Below are 22,874 nucleotides of genomic sequence, written 5' to 3' on the forward strand. Positions count from 1 at the left end.
CAACACAGCCATGGAGAAGAAGAATTAATGAAGGTCTCAAACCTGAGTCCCTGCTGAGCAGGAGTCCCAGCCCTGAGCTCAGCACTGCTCACTCAGCGCTGAAGGGAACATGGACAGGGCAGCGCTGCAGCTTGGGAAGTTCAGCAGCCTTCAAAGAGAACCCCTCACACCTTGAGAGAAGACAGAAAATCACTGCACAGAGCAAATCCCAGGGGCATGACTGGAGTTCTCTGTGCCTGGAAAAGCTCAGGGGCTGCAGCTGACACTCAACAAAGCAAAAAGCACCAGAGGGGTCTTGTGGCAGATCTGAACAACACAGAGCCCAGCTGCACGTGCTCTTCCAGGACACTGGCACATGATCTCAGAACAACTCCTCAAGATAAAGATTCAATCTTCCATGTGACCACTAAACTCAGAAAAGGTGGCAGAAGTTTTACTCGAGGACAGGAAGGCAGAGCTAACATCACAGCAAGCTCTGCAGTCTGAAATACCATCACACACCATCAGTAAAGCACATATTCTGACTTCTTAGTTGGAGTAGAAGCCTCAAGGAACAAAAAGGCAACTAAAAATATATCTGTTTTATTTACCAGTTTTCTAAAAAGCAAAGTCATAAAAATTAGTCACAAGTGGCAAAACCAAAATATATTGCACAGTGTACAGAAAACATTGTTGACATGTTGACAAAATGTCATCACAAATAAATCATCTTACAACAGTTTGGAAAAATTACAGCTTCAGAATCTTATCTATAAATGGAGGCATGTAGATTTAAAGTTACAGGAAAATATTTTAATACCACCCTGTAAATGCAAACACTTTAAGGATGCAAGATTAAGTCCATAAGTAAGCACATCCACAAAATGCTCTAAATATACTTTTCTCTTCCTTTCACTAAGTTATGGTTACAAGATGGTCATTGAAAAAAAATAATAAAAGAAATGAGGACAAATAAAAAAGACGTGGGGAAAAAAGAAACCATGCTAAAGCAAAGAAGTTCAAAGTGGTTGAGAAGTCTTTGAAAATTATTTGTATAATGATGATGCACTCCTTTTATATAAAGCTTTCATTTTTCCCAAACCCTGGTCCATGTTTGTGTCTCCATGTAAAAATGAAATATATTTACTATGCTGGTATAGCTGCACTGTTCCATTGATGATTAAAACATTAATACAGCGGACGTGAACATCAACACTGGAAAATTTCTCATTCACTTTGTATTTACAAATATTTACGTTTGACCTTGCTGAGCTGTTAAAGACAGGCATCAGATCCTGCTGGGCAGTGTTTCACACTACATTTAAATACTTACTCATTCTTTAAAATTGTGATTCTGCTTGTTTCACAAGCTGACACACTTTGCTACCTGCAGAACCTGTCTCCAGTGCAAATTTTCCAATTAATAACTAATTACTTGAAACAAATTATTTCTTATGCTAAGCCAATACCAGTCACTTTTGCATGTTTTTGGTGCCAGATGTAACTTCACATCCTCCCTGTATAGAAAGAGAAGTATTTGTATAGAATGCAAATAACCTTACATTTCAGTGAATAGAAATGTTATCCTACTAAAAAAGGAAATGCTTCCCATGAAAAGTATTTTAAGACAAACATATTGAAGTTAATTGAATTAACTTTCGTCATTTTCCACCCCAAGACTTACAGCTGACATCTGGCAATGTAGCAACTAAACTGCTTTAAAGGACTAAATCAGTCCTTTAACTAACCAACACATTAACAGTTTTCTCTCATGTTCTCTTCCCACATCCAACAGACATAAAGAGCACAGGAACATAAAGAACACACATTCAAGTCAATACAATCTCAGAGGCATTAAAATGAAATTTTCGACAGCAAAGGATTCCAGCCACGCTAAATTTGAGATTCTGGAAATCAAATAGAGTCGGTCAACACTATTCTCAAAATCACTTCTTTTTTATAAGAACTATCTTCAAATGACAAGACACATCTAATTCTGTCTTGCCACATAGAAATTTGATGTTTGTTTAGCCACATTGGAAGAACTGATGGCCAACCTCCTGACAGAACAAGTAGCAGTCAGGTGAGAGTTACCCCAAGGTCTGTCTAACAGCCACTGGAGCATGGCCACTCATCCTCTGTGGTCTTAAGTTTTTTAAATCTTTAAGCATAAGGATTTCTTGAGTAAAAATTTCTCAGAAATTATGCTTCAAGGTAATAACAGTTCATAGTTTTGCAGTGTCCATTTACATAAAAGGCTACAAAGTTGTCTGCAGTCCTCTGTACTTAGACATCAACATAAACTTTAATACCAGACCATCATAGAAAATCAGCTCAACATTCCTCTTAGACAAAAGAAGTTCCTACATTCAAAACTAGAGGAGACAAACAAAGAGGATGGGATCAACTGCTATGAGAAGGGCAAGTGTGAATTGATTTCCTTGAAGGTTATTTCTTCTACTATGCTGGACCACTTCAAATATTAAGAACAACGCTAAAGAGCCACTAAGCAGAACTGCTCAACAACTGATAATGCTGAACCATCACCAAAAGGAGATTTTTCAAGAACCGTATGTACGTGAGGAGATTTGCAGCACTTCTTAACCCACTCTACAAAAACAGTAGGCATCAATGAAAGTTTCTATAGTTTATAAAGAAATACTTGAGGCATGTAAGTGCAAAATGAGTCTTTTAAAGAAAAGCTATACCATCTTCAACAATGTCCTTACTGGGAAGAGATTGCCACCATTTAAAAAGAGATTCATTCACAAATGACTCTTCTAGAGCAAGAAAAACACATTTGCTTTTTTGAACTGCATTCATCCAGCTGGATAAAAAGATTAAAACCTCTGTGGATCCTTCACTGTCGTTTTGAAGCAATTTTCAAAACAACAGGCTCAAAGGCTATGTTTGTTCTTCACTGACTTGATTCAGGGAAACCAAGTTGTTGTCTCCACTATCTTCAATCATTTCATTAAGGTCCATTTCATGGATTTCTTCATCATATGATGTATAAAAATTGCTCTGTATATTGTCCTCACAAAAAATACATTCCTAAAAAGAAAAAAGAATAGAAGCATTCATAAGTAAAACTAAAAAAGCTTTTCCAAGCACCAGTTCACCTGCATGCAATCCTTGATTCCAAGAGAACCTTTCCACCTGTGCTGTAGCTACCAGATGTATTTTACTCCACAACTTTTCCACACACCATGGTTTTATAAAGTGCAATAAATCAATGCAAGAACTTGAGAACACAACTGGAAGCAGCTGTGCCACAAGGTGGGTGCTGCAGTGACATTAGCACCTCCTCAATTAGGATTCCACTGCAATTCCTTCACAATGACTTTTGAAACACTCACGTGCAAACAGAGCCTCTCTGTTTGACAGCTTTCGTGCAAAAAAGGCCACAAATGATAGAAAGCTTAGGGAAAAGAAAATGCAAAAGGTATTTGTGCATGAATAAGCAAAATACACAGATAACAAATAAAACTGCATGGATGCTTTGTTCTGTTGGGGTTTTCTTTTCCCTTTCAAGCCATTAAAGTACTTAAAGGAATCATACTCCTGATTGAGAAGTCTGATAGAAAAAAGGATCAGTATACTGCCATTCATTCTGCACATAGAGATTTTTATGTAGTGAAGTTTCTGCTGTGTTGCTAAAGCATTTCAAACACAGACAAGGAAATTCAGAAAGAGGAAGGAAATTTCTTGTACTGTATTCACCAGTACTTTAATTTCCTCCAGCGGAAAGGAGATTTATGCTAAATTAAATCAAGCTAGAAACCACTGCATGGAAGTTTAAATTTCTTTTTTTCCCCTATGCATAATTGACCAAGCTTTCATAGCAACAGGAAAGGAAGAGTCTAACATAGGCAGCTAATAATTTAAGCACTATTATACATGCAAAAGTAATTAACCCACTAAACTTACAGAATTAGCAACAGTTTTTGGCAGTCCACCTTGCTGGATCCATGGATGAACTTCAATAAGCTCTCTTTTTTGTTCTTCTGTAAATTTTGGCTGTAGTTTCTGCATTTGCTTTAATTTCTGCTTATCTTCCTTTAAAACTGTTTCCAAATCCCTAAAATAAAACATATTTAGAAATTGAGCTTCATCAGTTTCTGGGCTTCATGCCTACGTGAGGTCACACAGTCAAATACTAACATTTTTAAAGACTATTTTTGTTCCAGAACGTTATGCTTAGAAATGTTATATGGGAAGAAAATGAAATGTGATAACTCCAGCTGCTCACTGCATTTGCAGACATCTCTGCTGCCTCACTGTCTTTTCAAATCCCATCAGTGGGAACAGTTTTCTTAGAGCAATTCAGACAGCAGCACCAGTGAAACCAGCACAGCTCCAGTTTCCCTCGGTGCTGCTGCAGGGCCAAGCCCCTCCAGTGGGAGGAGAGCCCAGAGCAGACCCTCAATGCACAGGAGATAAAGCAGAAGGGGTAAGATGTGTTAAAGAAGGTCACCAAGAATGAATAAACTTTAGGAAACAGCTCTGTTTCAGCAGCCAAAATTCCCTCTCCCTCCAAATGCCCTACCACCCATCCAAACCTACAAAAACCCATCCCACAGCAAATTTACAAGCTGTATCCCTCTATAAAAGAAAACCATAGAAAGCAAGCTCCAAGAAACCCAAAATGATTTCTTTTCTTTACAGGATAGCTAAGAGCAGGTTGGATTTACACTTCACTTCTTGGGCACCACGCTCTGACAATAAGCTTCACTCTTCTTACCAAATTTCCTGCTCTCTGGCAGGCTTTGCTGCTTTTATAGGCTACTGGAATTCCCACCTGTGGCTGGCAACACTTCAGACTATAAAAACTGAGAAATGTCAAAGTATTTTTAAAACTAGGAAAAAAAAACCCACTAAAGTTCTTACAATGTATTCTTTACTTTCCCCATCATGCCTGTGCTTCTGTATTTTGAAAGCTTGTTTACCTGCCCTTTCAAAGGCTTGTCTTTACTGAAACTTCTCAGAACACTTCACTGCTCCCAAGAAATATAAACAAGTAGGTTGAAAAAAGCAATCCAGACTTGTCACCCCTTCTTCCCCTATAACTGCCCTTTGCTACTGAAGTAGTGAGTTTTTTATTTTTTAAAATAAGTTTAATTGATGAGAAGCCTTGTGATTTTTACCTTCTACTTCCTTGTCCTAATTTATGGAGCAGAATGAACACATGAAGTTAACAACCCAGAAAAAAATCCATAAATCCAAGAGCAGCATTCCAGTGAATGTGGCACCTCAAGGACAAGAGCCAAGGACTGGAGATCTTCCAGCCAGACCATGTCCAGATCTCAGCACATTCACCAGGGGCTTCTGGGCAAGCAGGAACAAATCACTAACCATGGAACAGCTTCCAAAAAATACACACAGCTCATTTCAACTCAGGAAATTGACCTAAAAATACAGCTAAACCTAATTAAACAATTTCTCCTTCTGGAGAAGTTCTTGTGTGGTGTACAAAACACATAAAGGAAGCAAGAATTTTTCCTGGCACTGAGCTAAACATGAAAACCAGTTTATTTCTGCAGAGATAGAGATTCTTATACATCTTTCCTCCTGAACATTCTGCTTCCCCTGAACCCAGGATGTGTGAGGGGCTGTGCCAGTGGCATTACCTGGAGGGGATCTGGTAAGTCATCATCACTGTGTCATCTGTGTTGGCCATCAGCAGCCAGATGGGATCCTGGAGCACATACTTGATGAAGTGCTCACTTTCCTCCATTTCTGTCTTCATTTTGGTTTTATGGTGATTCTCTGAGGAATCAATGCTGCCAAAGTATTTGCTGGTGTGACTAGTTTCACTGCTACCTGTAAACAGAGATTTAACATTTCATTATAAATTGGCCAATACATGGATTATCTGAATGTTTTTTACTGTAGAGAAGATTAAAGAGAACTAAATGTGTAAATACAACCACTATTCTAGTTATTTTTTTAAACAAAGAGTATTTCCACCCTTGAGTAACTGCATTAATCTTCTAAAAACTCAAATTCTTAAATAAAATCTCTAGTAATTTTCAACAGAATAATCAGCTAACTTTAATTTAAGAAGGAGTATGGTCTTTTTATTATTCCTTTATACCTGCATATCTTAATGCCTGTTTTACACACACTTAGAAAAGGTTTTATTCTGTAAATCAAACACAATTGAAAAACATTTGTACAATGCAGTAAGAAAGAAATCAAGACTAAACCATGCAACAGGAGTGAAGATAAAGCTTTTCACTTGCTGTTCACAGTGTTTGCAATACCTCAAACTGCTCAGCAATGCCAGTTGGGCTGGGGCTGCCTGAGTTACCTGTTCTGCTCCCTGACATGCCACAGCCATTGGACCCAGAGCCCAGGGACTCAGCAGCTGCAGACACACCACTCCCTGAGGAGGCTGAGCCAGTGCCTGAGCAGGCATCCTCCTGCAGCAAAATGTCAAGCAGGACACTGGACATGGAGAGCTCATCGCTGTTTTGAGCATCCATTGGAGATTCAGCCTAGTGATAAGGAGAAAAAATAAAATTAAAAAGCCCAAACACCAAAAATCGAAGCTATTTATTACTAAATGTAATAGCTTTGTTACTTTAAATTAGTATATTCTCAGAAATTATGCTTCAAGGTAATAAACAGTTCATAGTTTTGCAGTGTCCATTTAAATAAAAGGTCACAAAGTTGTGAGCACTTCTCTATACTTACACATCACCATGTATTTTAACCCAAGACCATCTTACAAAATTAGCTCAACATTTCTCTTAGGAAAAAAAAATCCTACATTCAAAACTAGAGGAGACAAACAAAGAGGATGGGATCAACTGCTATGAGAAGGGCATATGAGACAGGCTTCATTTATTAATCCATTTATTACTAAATGTAATAGCTGTATTACTAACCACGTGAATGATTAGTAATAAATCCATTTCACTTCATATTCCAATGTTGACACGATTATTCAAAGACCAATAACATATGTGAAGGAATAATGAATGGAGTGACAGGCAGACGGGGGTCCTTCAGTGAGACCAATTGAATTTCTCTTCAAAAAATTAATAATAAAGTTTCATAAGAATGTAAGAAATGTATTTCCTGTTCACTTGCATTAATTTTTAACTGAATCAAAACTTGTCTGCAAAGTAGTTTCAATATTGAATATGAGCAATTAAAGCTGAGAGAACTTAGCAAAACATGTAATAATGGAAAGAACTGACTTTACCCTGAACACATTCCTGAATAATGGAAGGAGGCAGCCAAGAAAAATATAGGCTGCTGCTCCATCCCATCAGCATTTATAATGATATTCTTATGGTGCCTTTAGAAAGCACAAATAATAGTTTACATATTTCTACCATGGAAACCTTTACAGACATATCACTCCAGCTCAATTTGTTTGTTAGACTGATTTATCAAACTGAAATGAGCCACAAAATAAAAAGCCCCTTGAAGTTACCAAATAGCTCAGCACAGTTTCAGTGCAACAAACAAAACAAAAATGAAGTTACGGTCTGCAAGAAATGATGAATTCTTCATTTACTTTGGTTAGTTGTTTGTAAACACAGATGTGGTTTTAATTTAAATCAGCTTCTTTCAGACCACTTACAGATTGTTTTTCCCATGCACACAAATTCACTAGCACAAACATTTTTGCTAAAAATAAAGTGCTAGTTTATTTCAGTGGTTTTCAATGGGCTTATCCATATTCTTATTTTCTTCAATGAAATGGAACAAAACTCTTTCAGGGTACATTTCAAAGCTTCCTAGTGTAAGTTTAGAAGAATGATGAGGTAGATTTAATTTTTCAAGGTTGAGGATATTCTAATGTTTGGACTTAACGTTTTGTTCGGTTTGCTCAAGTTTGAATTTACCAACTACAACTGTGAATTTACCATAACAATTGTAATGCTCCAAGCATTATATAACTTCTGTCTATTATTACCAAGTTGCCCTGGAAGGGAAAGGACTGGAAATGATGCAGCAGAGGCAGGAGAAGGAGTGTGACCCAGACTCACAGGTAAGGATTCCTTCCCGCTGCCGTTGTCTGCTGTGCTGATGTTGCCCATGGCTCCCTCCTCAGCCAGAGCTCCGTGTAACCCTGCTGCAGCCCCGCTCTCTGCAGTCTTTGTGGTTTCCTCCAGCTGCAGGAGGTTCAGGGGAGAGCTGCACCTGGACTGGAAGAGTGGGGGTGAAGCCTGGTCCTGAGGAGGAGGCGACTGCGGAGTGCAGGAACGGGAGAGGTCCTGGCGGGGCTCAGGAGCCCTCTCGGGCTCTGCTGGGGGGTTGTACTGGAATGGCTGTGCTGGGAAAAACGCCTGCTGTGGGAAGGGGCTGCCTGTGGCAAAGGGGGGCTGTGCTGGGAACACTGGCTGCGAGGAGAAGGTGGCATGGCCAGGGAAGTTGGGCTGGCCGGGGTAAAGCGTTTGAGGTAAGTTATTGTTCATCTCCGGGTACATGTAGTTGGGGAGCACCAGAGCCACCACAGGGGTCATGAAGGGTGCAGAGAACTGGGATGGCCCCACAGGACAAGTGTTTGCAGAGTCTGGCAAGTGATTGAAACCAGAGAGTGACGTTTCAGGAGCCGGTGGCACCGTCCCTGCTGCTGGGAAAACGGGAAGGGAATAGGCAGGCATGACAGTGGGGAAGGACACTGCTGAGTAGCTGGCCTGGGACGTCTCTGATGGTGACCAGGCTGTGGCATTTAACCCTTGCAGGGGGAAGCGGTGGGGGAATTTAGCCCCAGAAGTTGTGCTGTCTGAGGATTCCTGCGGTTTGATGCGCTTGGATTTCCTGTTCTTCCCACTCTTCTTCCACGGCTGATCCGTTCCTGACGTGGCGTTTCTCTGTCCACGGCCACCTGCAAAAGGAGAAGGTGTAAGAAAGGTTGTAAGAATGCAGCTATACAGCAGCTTTATAACTATTTAAATTAAAAAATTAAGATAAAAATCTGAAAAAAATGCTTAGCAGTGTCTGATTTCTGTTCCAAGTCAAGTCACTACCCAAATGAGAACAAAGATCATATCAAGCACTTCTGAAAATGCCATCCAGAGCTCCCAGGCCTAATAAACAAAACAATCTCACCACTACTGCTAGTCTCTGCCATTTCCATCCTGCTGATCACAGTATTACCTTAAAGGCAACAATTATCAGATTGTCTCACCAATTACACAACAGTGGAATGGGGAAAACTGGGAAACAAAGGAGCTGAAAACAAAACAAAACCACAAATCTGAACAAAACACAGATGGCAAGACAGAAGGAAAAGAAAAGCAAGGGAATACAAGCACAGATACAGTAAAGCAAACATTCTAAAGAAGGTTTTTTTGTCCCCTGAGAGTAGATGCATGACAGTAATCGTATAGAGAACAGACAAAAATCAAAATATGAGTTACTAAAATGTCCATTGTGACACTAAAAGCAATATTCCACTTTAATCTTTGAGCAAGATTTGTCAGAACATTTTTCTGCCAGTTTTGAAAATAGCATGCAACTGTCACTGTACACACTGGCCCCACAAAACCACTAAAAATAGAAATGCTCTCCCAACAGGATTTATTTTCTATATAAATACAAGTTTTATGGTGAAAACTACTGCCATACCACGTTCAGCAGGCCGTCCTTTTGGCTTATCTTGTAAGTAGTAATTGCAGTGTGATTGAAAAATATTAAATCTCTTTATTTCTTTGAATTTGTTCAAGAAGCTCTGCTCCTCTTTTTGTGTATGCACTGCAAGCACTTCCTTTGTAAGTCCCAGTTTTTTAAATGGCTCCTTCTCTTGATTTATGTGTGCTGAGCTGGATGGAGGAGCAAGAAGTTGGCCATCTATGATTTCTGCTCCACTTGGACCATCTTCTATCATTTCTACAGGAACAGAAGGCAAAACACTCAAGATGAAGCAAAGAAAACCCTGGTTTATGCATTTTTAAGGTATTACAATTCTGTAATAATTTTGCTGCAAGTTTAAGATTACACATTCCATCCCTATTTATTCTATTTCCTAAGGCCACCTTGGCTAGAAGAAAATCTAAATCATGAGCAGACATCAGTTGTTCACATGTCTGAAATTTGAACTTGCTAGCACTTGTCATCTTGAAGAAAAAAATATTAGCAAAATCCTACCTAATTCAGGTTGTGTTTTTTTGTCTCCAACATGAACAATGGTGCTGCTGTAGCTGCACTGACTGGTGAGGGACACAACACTTTCAGGCTTGCCAGGTAAAGCCAAAGATGTTAAGTGAGCACCAACCACTGGGGGACCACTCGATTTACCAGATGCCTTCAACACAGCAGGATCTGTTAAAAGAAATAAAGCTGCAGCTTACTGAACATAAACAAGAGCAAATTCAAGTTACATGCTGCTAGGGCTGCAAAGCAGTAAAGGCCAAAGTGTGCTTGACAAGACAAAAAAGTGAACTTTTTACTTTATACATTCCAGGAATAGAATGACTGTGGAGCAACAAATACAATCCTCTAAGCCTATACATACAGCCAAACCAAACCTTTTCAATAAGGGATATTTTGCTCTTTCTCTGGTCTTTCATGGCACAATTTTGGAAGAAAATGTCTACCCTCTTTCAGCCTGAGTAAGTTGGGCTCCCACAGGGTTGTACACTGATTTCTTTCATTAGCTGGTTACTGTAAGAGCTTTGTTTTGAGCATGCAGCTACTTAAAATTCTCTCCCCTGAAAGCTACACGCAGTAATCCAGCAGAGGTCAGAGCAGTGCCTCACAAAACAGCATTAAAACATTCCTGCTCTCATAGGAATACTTCCATAACACATATTTAAGATCTAAAGTTTGCCTTTTTCCTGACTAGTGACTTCATCTGTCTCAGCAAAGAGCTGGTGACCCACCTCATCCCCTGCCCACCAGAACCACAGAGACTCCAAATTACAGCATTTCAATCCCTGCTGGAGGACTCTGCTCCTGGTCTACTGATACCTTCTAATTTGATTCTAAAAGCTGCATTAGAACTTCTTTTTGAAGCTCATCAAATAGCCAAGATCATTCCCACAACCAATTTTTGAGAAATTCCACTGGACACTATGCCTTCAGCCTCATATAATGACAAGGTAGAATGAGCCAATCTCTCATTTGCATGCAGTTCTTTACCAATCTCACAGTCCTTGGATTAACCAGTTACAAATCTTCACTCAGTTCCCCATCCAGACAAGGGACTATGTAAATACTACATCTAAGGCCTAAAAAATGAACTGAATGTTTCTGTCTGCAGCAGACTTTTCAGACAGCTTGCCTCAGTAATCCCCAGCTTTTTGTCTTAATGGATGAACACTGGGTTCTAGTATCTTACAAAACACAGAACACTCCAATTCTGCATTTGACCTTCTCTTGTTCCTCTTTTTTAAGCAGAAAACTAAGATGAGTATTTTTGTTGCAATTAATTAGCTGCTAGGTTCTTCATCTGATTGCTCTTACAAGTCCTAACTGTGAAATAAACTTCCTACATTTCATAATGATTCAAGTCCTGAACCTCAAGATCCTACTGTATTTTGCACAGTACACATTAAGTTTATTGCATCTACAATTCAGATATGCATATGATATGCATCAACTACTCAGTATTTTAATTGTAAGGAAGGTATTAATGCTAAAAGTTAAATCACCAACATCAAACCCTGAGAAAGAAGCTATGAGGTCATGCCTAAGATACACTTGTCATTATTCTGCAAAGAAGTAGCATCCAACTGCCTGCCAGCACAACTCAGCTATGAGAAAGCTGTGATGTAGAGTTACCTCCCAAAGGCTGGATAGAATTATCAGCTGCTTTTGGTTCATGAACTCCAGAACTCAGTGATGCAACACTAGTTGAAGGCTCACATTTTCTTTTTGCTGTACCAGGCACATTACAACTCTCCAAGTACCTAAAATACAAAGATTTAGCAATATTAGACATACTAGTCCTGTGTGCAGAGGTCAAGAGTAATTTACTCACAGGTTACTCACCTGATGACACTGTCCAAACAGCTGATCTGCTGATAGGAATACACAGGTTGTTCTTTCCAAGCCAACTCTTCAGTAGTCACATTTTTTGGAGCAACTGCTCCTGCAGTATCCTTTCCCCCTGCACCTTTCACCTGGCCACCAACAGTATTCTGTTTTTCTGTGGAAAGAGATACTGCTACTATGCAATTAAGACATTAAATCCTTACAAACTCCCCTAAAAGCAACAGCAGTAAAGGTTTTTCATTTCTACATGTTTGGCAGGTCACAAATTAACCACTGTAATGCATCAATAAATGAATATTAGGTAAACATTTTCCTGTCCTTATGGGTGCTTGGAGTTATAAAGTTTAATTAGATTGCATATGGATCCAAAGGGAATAGACACTATGGCTGTAAGAAAATATATACAATTAGGGTTGAAACACACTCAGGATGAGGACAACTCTAGTGCCCACTTAAATGATTTCAAGACAACAGCTTTAGGCCATGCCTTAACTGCGTTACACCACTATTGATTCAATACAGCCAAACACAGGATTTTCCTGGGCACAGTAGAGAGACACAGGACAATAAAATCTGAATTGATAAAATGCTGTCTTTATGCATTGAATAGAGCTCAACTATAAAAAAGTCCTGCTGCCATATTATCCAAGGTACCAGCACAGGAGACTAAGAACTGATCATATCTTACCTGCCAGAGACTCTTTCTTGTAGTCCAGTTTTGCTTTACTGTCAGTGAAAATATGCTGTCCTTTATTCTTGACCTTACGGGCATATTGACAAACCTCCTGAAAGAAGTTTGGGAAGAACAGTTATTTCCAAATTTTGACATAAAACATCATGCACAGTGATTCCTCAGTAGACTAAATCTAACCTCAGTTAATCTCTATCTTGCAATTACTTTGATCACAGGAGAAATATGTATATATACAATTTTATTGTGCAGCTGCAGAAATCTGGAGTTGGGAAGGGAAGAAATTTAAAGTATGTTTCCTGCAAACAATTACTCTGTGTTTCTTTTAATCTGCTTGAATAACTTGGACAGGAAAATATAAAATATCCATTACAAAGATGACTGCAGGAAAAAACTAAACCTATCACTTGGTAAAAAACCCTAGAAGTCAAACCAAGCACTGACAGGATGTTACAGAACTGAACTGTAACAGCCTTCACTGTCTGTGGAAATAGTGAAGGAATGCCAGGCATCCATTTCCCTGTTAAATAACAAATCCTGAGACTTCATCTGCTTACTCCACCAGTGTTTAAGAACTGAAAGCCAGGAAAGTGACCACCTTGGCAAGAGCAGGAGTCTGCAGAGTCTGATCACAGAAGCGCAAATCAGATTTGGGAGAATTAGCCTACAAGCAATACAACTTATCAAGGAAAATTTTTGGCTTTCAGAATTAAACGCGAAGTAAAGTTCTAAGCACAAACTAGAAAATTGTTTTATTCCATTCAATTTATTTCATTCTATATAAATGCTGTATTTTTGCAACATTAAAAGTGATCAGGGTTTAGCTATCCCTTAGTTCTGCAGGTATTGCTGCATTTAATCTTCTTACTTTCATTTGAGAAAACAGTAATTACAGACTTTCCCCTCCCAAAAGAAACTGCTTTCACATATCTGGCTGGTTTTCCAAGAAACACAGCATATAACATGTAACAGACATTAGATTAAGTGAACACACTGTACAGGTTTAAATTCTCTATTAAACTGACTTTCATGTCTATCACTGTTCTTCAGTACCCTGAGGCTTCATTTACATCAGAAATGCTTATTCCCTCAGACAAAAGGGTTTTTCTGTATTAAACAAAAAAAGAAAGATGGCATTTTCTTTATCCTTTCTCGTATTTCTAATTTGAAAACATTATTCTAAAAGGTAAAAATCCCCACTTTGTTTTGTGCCACATAGTTGAATGAGAAAAATCAGAAACCTACTGGTTTATCCTTATGAGTGTCTTCATTATTATTTCCTGTGCTGTCACTGGAGGATGCCACACTCATCAGGTGCTCATGTGAACCATTGCTACCCAGACTCCCATAGCCACTGGATCCACTGTTGTGTACAGGCTGTTAAAACAACATAAAAAAAAAAAAAATACATGTATGTATGTACTGTATACACACACCCACCTCAGGACACCAGTAATTCCATGTCAGGAAAAGCAATTTTATTTTATTTTATGCTGGGTTTTTTGTTGTTTGGGGTTTTTTTCTGTGGTTTTATTTTTTTGGTTTTTTTGGGGTTTTTTTGGGGTGGGGTTTTTTGGTGGGGTTTTTTGTTTTTTGGGATTTTTTTTTGGTCTTCTTTTGTTTGTTTGTCTGGAGGACTCCACAAGTACACGAAATTCTTAAGATATCAACTGGAGCTGTAACATACTTCAGTAAGTCTTGTGTGGTAATGATGAGTGCAAGGAATTCCCAGGATTGCAGCCAACAACTCCAGTAGATAGAAGCAGCTACAGCCAAGGTGACAGCAAGACAGAGGCTGTCCCAGCAGGATGTGAGCAGGGAAGGAAGGGGCAGAGCCCCTGCTGTACCTGCAGGAGCAGCCTGTAGATCTGCTCTGTGATCTCCTGGACACTGGGGTGCAGGATCCTGTCCTCTGTGTAGTTGGGAGCAGCAAAGACATCTTCATTTAAGGGACCCCTGCACAAACCAAACATACACCAGCTCATTGCAAATGCAAGTGTTTCAACCACAGAGACCACTTTCAATTTACCACCTCCATATCCTACTCAGAATTTAATGCTTATTCTGTTCCCTCATCTTAAGGATCTCTACGCAAACCTGAGTGAAGTAAAAACAAAAATATCCCGACTTACGTCCTAACTTTGTGTCTGCCAATAATAAATGAAACTTTTCGACTCCAAGGGTTGATGAAACTGGACCAGCTGGTGTCCATGGTGATATAATCTCCATTCCTAGTGCAAAACCTGATTGGTGAATAGTCAAAAGGCTGCCCTCCATACTGAAGAACTGCAATGAAGGAATCAAACAGAAATTTCAGATTAAAGTTTGCACAATTCCACGTAACAATTCAGGATTTTGCAATGAACTGTACATTCAATATACTTCCTCTTTATGGAGGAAGATGACACTTGAGGGAAGAAATACTGGGTACATTGATACATTTAGAAATTCTGAGCTACCAGAATAAGCAGATCTTCATAATTTACTGGACTATGGTCAAGAAAATCACCTTTAGAATACAACAAACTAAAGAAGGCTGAAGAAGTGGCTTTACAAACTCTTCTCCATGAAATAAGAAAGAGTAACATGTAAAATATGACAACTTCTATCACATCATTCTCATACTTTTCTTTATACTTTTTCATTCATTTCATACTTTTATGTATGAAATATTAATTTATAGTCCATTTGTTTACAATAGATATATATGCTTCTTAGAAAGTACAAAACTGAGTCATTTCTCATTTTCATGGATTTGCATTAAGAATCAAGTTGTGCAGTAAAAGATTCAGTATTTACTTCTGGAAAAAATCAAAGTCACAAAAAAGTTTCTCCGACTACTTGTTGAGGTGTTTGCAGTCATTATAATTAAATTCAAGAAAAAAATGTGTATTTCTGCCACAATAAGAGGGTACATACTTTTTTTGTGAATTGCTAGCATTAGGGGTCTGTCATTTGGGTGAAGATGCACCAAGACTGGCGTTCCTATTAAATCCTGAGGTAGATATCCCAACAGAGGTACTGCTCTGGAGAAAGAAAGACAAAGAAAACTTAATAAAAATCAAGCAGAATAAATGTACAGTTCATGTTTGAAATGTTTTAATTTTAAGCTTTCTTTGATGCTTTTCCTGTGAAGAGAATGAATAATTTTAAGTTTACATTTGGTGAAAAAGCAGTGCCAAGTTAACAACAGCCATACACTTAGGGCAAGGGAGGCTTTGTTTCTTTGTGGGGTGGTGGTTAGACCAAATCAAGGAGTCTGCTACAGCAGTTCTGTCTTTTCTCTGCTGCCTCACTTTAGAGGATAAATACTTACCCCAATTTTAAAAGAGCATTAATGAAGTCTAATCTTGTAAAACTCTCATGAAGGTAAATAGTAGCCCAATCCCTTGGCTGGGAGCCATGGCTAAGGATCACAGGATTACCACAGCTGAACTAGCACCAGGGGAGCTGACCAGCAAGACAACTTTCAAGACAACTTTCTCACAGGCAGGTGAAGAGTTCAGCTCAGAGGAGCTGCAAGGGAGCAGGCTTATTAACTAGAGAATTAAAAGCAATGGTTCTGAATTCCTGCACGTTATCCATGACCACTTCTAGTGACGTGAAAAACTAATTTATGCGACAGAACAATTTTTGTTGATCACTTCAAGCATTTGTATTAAGGATAAAGAGTGAAAGTTCCCAAATACGACTCTGAAGGTTAACCACTGAAAATGTGCTTTGGAAAAAAAATGTACTAAGTGAACACTACTCAGTGATGCTTAAGTTGCCAAATGGCAGCAAGTCCTCTTGTAAGCACAAAATGCTGTACATCTTCCCCAAAGGCCCAGGGGCAGGGAGATATGAGGTATCTGAACAGCTTTAATGAAGAACTCAGCCCCAGACAGGGGATCTGTGTCAGGCAGGAACTCAAAAGCATTATGCAGCAAATGCCTTCAACACTGCACTTCCAACAACCCACTGGAATTACATCAGTTCCCCAAAACATCAAACATCAAACAAGAGGCTGAGAGGGGAAAGTGGAGAGCAACTAACGCCTTATTATCAAAGCAATTAGTTTAATAATCAGTCTTAAAAGCCTGTAGATGAACTAAAGCAACAGAGCAGAAACTGGCATGGGACTCATAGCAAACCAGATCACTTTGACACATTGACATTTAGAAGTGCTGCCAAGTTCAAAGCACATGATAAAAGTTGTGCTGCTAGAGGACTTTAAAATCTCAGTCAACTCCAAACAACTTCAGCCAGGGCTTCATCAAATAACACCACAAGAAGGTTTTGTTCAGCACTGCTCCTGTTTGCCACTGCTTTATGGCAGTCAGGGATCTAGAATGTGAGACTGAGCTGGCCTTGCCTGCTCTGATGAAAAGGAAACTAAAAGACGATCCAGGACTTCCCACACTGCTGGAAAGAGGAGTTACAAAAATGGAGTTAAATTTTCTTGATGTTGCCAGACAATAAAATTACAGGCAATGGTCCCAGACTGGAGTCTGGAAAGCTGATGCTGCATGTTAGGAAAAGGTTTTTAACAGAGCAGTGCAACACAGGATGTTTCCCATACAGATTGTGTCATCTCTGTCTCTGAAAGTTTTCAGGCATTATTGAGACAAGGCCACAGCTGACCTTAGCCAGACTGGGCAAGGTTTCATTTCAAGCAAAAGGACAGAACTAAGACCTCCAGCAGTCCCTTCCAACCAGCCCTTCAGTGCTCACATAATGCTGTATTTGAGAATGACATCTTGGCATCATTATGCTTCCTCATAATGAATAACTCATAAAAATTCAGAGGTTTAGTTAATAAATTAATTTTATGAATGCAAATACACGTGTGGCATAAGAATGGCTGATGAGGAGATGCTGCCAAGTTTAGTTTGTGTTTCATAGAATGACATTTAAAGTATCAAAAAACATAAATAAGAAGTTTCTTTATATTATTATTGTAAGTTACACACGAAACTGCTTTAAATTAATTTACAAAGATCATTCCACTATGAACTTACACCCATTAAATGTGTGAAGTATCAAATATATTAAGGCAAATACATATAGGAATGATCCATTTAATTTAAAGAAAATATTTATTTTTACTTAACATACTCTGTGCAGAGATTGACCTGCAGAGTTCAGACAAATATGCATTTTTCCAACTCATCAACACGTACTGATTACAGAAATTAACTTTATGCAAGTCAAGCAATGGTTTCAGGGTTATGTTATGAACAACACTCAGTCAACAGCAGGTGCTAAGTTGCACATTTTCAAATATTAAGATTCTGCTTTCTTTAAGAATCTCTTGCTTTGTGTATTCCACCAAACCCTGGAGAGCTTAAGAGTAACAAACTGCATATGCATATCTTGGTAAACATTTATCAGGCTGCCAATGCTCTCAGGAGTTAAATAATTAAAAGTAAAGTCAACTACACAATCACAAGAACGGAAATAAATGACACAAAGTCCTAATTTCAATCAACCCTCACTGGAAGTGTTAGAAAACGGTATTTGAGAACAAGTGGTAACATCAAACTAGCAGGAAAGAAGCTTCCATAGGATTCACAAGGAAGGATTTACTGCTCCACTCAAGCCCAAGAATAAATAAGGGCAAGGCTCTCCACTCAGCAGTTTTGCCATTTCTGTTAAATGACTACTGGAGATCACTAAGCTGTGCATGCACAGAGGAACAGAAGCTCTGCACTGTGCCCTCAGCCTCTCTGTAAAGATAAACCCACTCTGCAGCTGCCTTGAAGCTTGGAAATGAAGGAGACAGAAAAATCCATGAAGAAGACAGAACTACAGTGGATTAAGTGCTTTTATCAACTGGAGCTGTTTAGAGGGACTGTATAAACCACAGCATGGAAAAACAGTGTGTCAGCATTTCACTGTCTGTCCTAGAGCAACTCAGCCACATCATCTGTATCTCTACAGGTAAAACTGTCTCAGAAGTCAAGCAGAGTTCTTTTCACCTTGACTCCATCTTAGTCAAACATCACAATAACCTCCTTTCTCCAATCCCTCTTTCTTCTGCTGCATTTAAGGATTTTGCCACGAATGAAATATTTTTTTAGAAACTAGATTTCCACTGAAAAAATACCACAGAATCTCAAGATTGTCAATTATGGTCCTACTCTGTCTGAAGACATCCCCCCATCTCAACCTCCAAAGAAAATTTTAGCGTTCTTAGACTGCTTAAAAACAAATAGGAGAATCTCAGCAGTCAGATATTACCACTGCAGCTTACTTGGGTTTTGCTAAGGAGAAAAAAAAAATCAAAACAAAGCGCCATATCCAGAGCAAATATCAGAAACCATCACAAAGAAAACATCAAGGAAAGTGGAAAAGGAAGGGGAAAGGCAGTATTTTCAACTCAGGAATAGGTGAATTCTCTTTTCAAGTCAAGTCCCCAGGGCTCAGGATTGTATTTAAGGTCTTTATCCATGATCTGGCCAAGGGAATGGAGAGCACACTCCATCAGTTTGCAGACAACAACAAACTGGGTGAGAGAATTGATTCTCCCAGGGAATAAGTGACAGGACAAGAGGAAACAGCCTCAGGGCAGGTTTAGATTGGCTATTAGGAAACATTTCTTCACGGAAAGGGTTGTCAAGGAACAGGCTGCCCAGAGGAGGGGTGCAGTCACCATCCCCAGAGGTATTTAAAAATGTGCAGATGAGGCATTTAGGGACAGGGCTTAGTGCTGGACTTGATGATCTTAGAGGTCTTTTGCAACCTAAACGATTCTATGAAAGCTTAGTTCCTAAATCTTTGTATATACATTAAGATCACAAGTGGCATTTTTGTTTTCTAATTTAGAATGTAAATACTTACTCTAACCAGCTTTTATGACTGCCAAAGCAATTTGAAGCCTTCAGCCAGTGTAATTTGAATCGTTTTTATACACATTTTTTTTTAGAAGATCTAATGTTGTATTCAAAAGCTGTACCTCTAGTTGTACCTGGGCCAGCAGAGAGCAATAGCAGCATATTTGCTGAATCAAACTTAAAAAACAAAAAAATCCACACTTAAATGTCTCATACAGGTAATAATTGGCAGCACAGGAATTCTTTTGAACATGGGTTCATTGACTGAATTTATGTCCAGAACTTCCCAAGAGGGAAGGAAAGTGGAAAAACAAGTTGTTAGCAGGCACTTAAATACCAGTGTAATGTGTTCTCATGCATAGTGAAAATGGGGGGATGTGCTTTTCTTAGGTTAAACACCCTTCAGTAGTTGCATAATTTTTAACCCCATACAGAAACCTTAAATCCTGCAAAGATATTGGATAGTTTGCTCATGAGCAAATTTAAAAAAAAATTTTAAGTTACCTTTCATCTACATCCTGAAACAAACAGGTCGGTGTGTGCGTAGTTGTAAAAATCCTTTTGTCAGGAGGAATTCTGGGTGCTGAAAGAAAAATAAAAGCATATTAGCAACTGGGGGTTTTGCATATATAGTACTTCAAGCTGCCAGTCCAAAATTCTGGCCAAGAGCAAAGAGGAAAGCAGCAAGGACAGAGAACAGAAAGAATTCTCTTTCATTTTAATAAAGCTTGAACACATCTTACTTTTAGGAAAGCAAGCACTCAAGGATTACCTTCATAACCAGAATGGACTTTTTCTGCAAGCAACACACAGCAGAGCTGGTCTTCTGCTATTTCTGGGTCTTGCACTTTGATCAGGTAGGGAGTCATCCGGAATGGGTGATAGCAAATCTCATTCTCCCGCTCCTTCCCCGCACTAATAATTAAAGAGAGTTAATTATTTCAACAGATTCATCTTACACTGAACACAATTTTAATTTATGCATTCTATTTCCCTCATGACACAAGAACTTCATGTTAGCTACTAAAATAGCACCCAGGGTCTTAGTTTATTTTTTTTTTTGTGGAAGAGAACCTAATTCTGATGGTATCCTTTGCATACCAACTTCCATAAAGATTCTGCAGCAGCATTACATGGGAGTCTGACAGAAAACCAGCTCACACAATACATTAAATTACTTTGTTCTCCTTCAGAGAGATGAGTTTACAGGGCTTTTTTATGAAGACTGCTATATCCCCTGAGTTAACACAAAGGTCATCTTTTAATCAATATTTATTCCAGTTTAGAAGCAGTGAAGACTCAATATCTAATAACAGATGTTTGCTTAACCAGAATGCAAACACAGTAATGAAAACAACAACCATTTACACAGTGAACAAAGAAGAATCAGTTGTAGTAAGTTTATAACAGCAGAGCTAAATAAAAGTAAAGCTTTTGAAACCAGTGTTTATTGGACAATAAATCTCCAGTAACACCAGCAGTACTTCTACAGCACATCCAGTGCAACACTCTGGAGCATTACCTCCAATTCATTTCAAGTATATTCATACCTCAATAATAAGTATTTTTTTACTCCAGAAGTAATTAAATAATTGGATCCACTATTTTTGCTTCAGAAATGCTGCCAGAGAGGCAGTAAGCATCAAGAAATCAAAGTGCACAAGAAAGACCATGAACTAAGTTGCCAGCTTTTCCTAAATAAATAAAAAACCCCCAAAACTAAAGAAGAGTGATTGGGGCAGGAAAAGAAGGAAGAAAAGCAAACCAAAGGATTGTGTCCTCTGTTAACCAGAGGCCAAAAGAGACAAGTCAAGTAACCCTGGGGTGTCTTCCTGGGGAAAGCTGATATAAATCTGAGCCATCGGTTTTTTAGAATGAAGGAGACTGAGGCAGGTGCTGAACAGTTCTATTTCCATGACCCAAAGGCTTTCCAGAGCAGGAGGAGATGCTGTACCACCTTCCTTTATGGCACAAAGGTCAATACTCACAGGGATTAACTCCCAAGATGGAACTTCCCGAAATCAATTCAGTTTTCTCTGTAGCTGCTACAGTTCATCAACTCAAGGATGTGCATATGTTTTGCTTTACAATCACATTATGAAAAGGCATGAAATGTTCAAACCATATGGTTCTTATAAAAGTCAAATACTTATGTAATGCTTGGTTTCATAACACAGCACTAAGCTTTACAATATTGTCTTACCTGATGCGACAGAAGAAAGATTTCTCTTCCATGCAATCCTGGGTGGAAGACTCTAGAAATATTAAACATATTTCATAACAAGTTACAAATTACTAGAAGATGATATTTAGTGTAAGAACTTTTTCTTAGATAATACATTTTTTTAAAGTTTAAGTTTTCCCTGAACTCTCCATATGTATTGGTTAAACAATGTACATCATAAGCAACTCAATCTGAACATCACTCAGATTCTGAGGCTGGCATGTGAATCACAGCTCTTTGTTTATCAAGTCTGTTTCTTAAACATATCTAAACAGCTCTCCAGTTTGAGCTGCTTACTCTTATCAATATTTACTTTATACCAATGACCAAAAATGTTTGGTTACCTAGGACCCAAAATCTGACCACCAAAAGCACTTCCTAGCACCCCTCTTCTCTCTTTTTCCTGAAGACTTCTTCTCATGTTTTTAGCTAATTTCCATCCTTTTCCAGAATAGCCACACTCTGATGCCCAAGGGAAGCTCTGGCATTTCAAAGGCCTCCAGTGCACAATATTTTGGATATTATATTGTTTGGCAACAACAAATACATGAGAGAGTGTGCACACTTCTACTTGCTGCATTTTTTAAATTTGAAGCTGTACACAAACATAATAAAGCTACAGAAAATGTATAAAACCTCCTGCCTAACTGAGTAATTAGGATTATATATAATTTACCACTGACCCTGTTTTGAGCCACAGGTTGCACTGGAGACCTCACAAGGTCCCTTTTGACCTGCTTTACGTTTGCATTGCTTAGCACATGTTTACTGCTGATTGTTTTTTCAGATTAAATATGGTTCACACCCTGGCTTTACTTCATAGATTTAGTATGCAACACATTGGAATTTCAAACATTTAGAGCAGACCTTGAATTTCAAGTATTTAGTTGAAACAGTTGGCAGATATTTCTCAATTACTAACAGCTGCAGGTACATGAGTAAAACAATCATACCACAAACAAATATCAAGTGCCCAGAGACATGTGATCCTTCACCATTAATTATCCTAATATAATTTTTCTAAGGCTAGAAGAAGAGAGCTGTGATTACACTTGGTGAGTGTCAGTGATGACGGCTGAAATACCTTTTTCTACACAATAATCAAGGTGCCCAGTATTCAAATCATAACTTTTTTAAAAGGAAAGAGACAGAGTATTGTCCCCTTTACACTCAAGGAAGAGAAAATGTGAAGAAAAATTGTTTTCAT

The 22,874-nt window shown here is 38.7% G+C and overlaps 1 protein-coding gene across 6 annotated transcripts in view; it reads right to left on the minus strand.

Annotated features, from left to right (window-relative positions):
- Window positions 1-585: 585 nt before the first annotated feature.
- Window positions 586-22,874, minus strand: part of PER2 (period circadian regulator 2) — a 49,336-nt gene continuing 27,047 nt past the window's right edge. For all 6 annotated transcript variants that reach the window (XM_058811839.1, XM_058811843.1, XM_058811838.1 and 3 more), the window contains 17 exons: window positions 21,647-21,698; window positions 20,216-20,358; window positions 19,948-20,026; window positions 15,548-15,654; window positions 14,761-14,914; window positions 14,476-14,584; window positions 13,874-14,005; window positions 12,626-12,722; window positions 11,935-12,091; window positions 11,725-11,852; window positions 10,090-10,263; window positions 9,571-9,831; window positions 7,986-8,827; window positions 6,293-6,479; window positions 5,610-5,802; window positions 3,910-4,060; window positions 586-3,033 (listed from right to left, as the gene is read on the minus strand). In XM_058811839.1, the coding sequence (XP_058667822.1) occupies window positions 2,884-3,033; window positions 3,910-4,060; window positions 5,610-5,802; window positions 6,293-6,479; window positions 7,986-8,827; window positions 9,571-9,831; window positions 10,090-10,263; window positions 11,725-11,852; window positions 11,935-12,091; window positions 12,626-12,722; window positions 13,874-14,005; window positions 14,476-14,584; window positions 14,761-14,914; window positions 15,548-15,654; window positions 19,948-20,026; window positions 20,216-20,358; window positions 21,647-21,698 (3,116 nt within the window). In that variant the 3' untranslated portion in view covers window positions 586-2,883. The remainder of the gene's footprint in view (window positions 3,034-3,909; window positions 4,061-5,609; window positions 5,803-6,292; window positions 6,480-7,985; window positions 8,828-9,570; window positions 9,832-10,089; window positions 10,264-11,724; window positions 11,853-11,934; window positions 12,092-12,625; window positions 12,723-13,873; window positions 14,006-14,475; window positions 14,585-14,760; window positions 14,915-15,547; window positions 15,655-19,947; window positions 20,027-20,215; window positions 20,359-21,646; window positions 21,699-22,874) is intronic.

The sequence above is a fragment of the Ammospiza caudacuta genome, chromosome 11 (genome assembly GCF_027887145.1).
Source record: "Ammospiza caudacuta isolate bAmmCau1 chromosome 11, bAmmCau1.pri, whole genome shotgun sequence".
Classification (NCBI taxonomy): Eukaryota; Metazoa; Chordata; class Aves; order Passeriformes; family Passerellidae; genus Ammospiza; species Ammospiza caudacuta.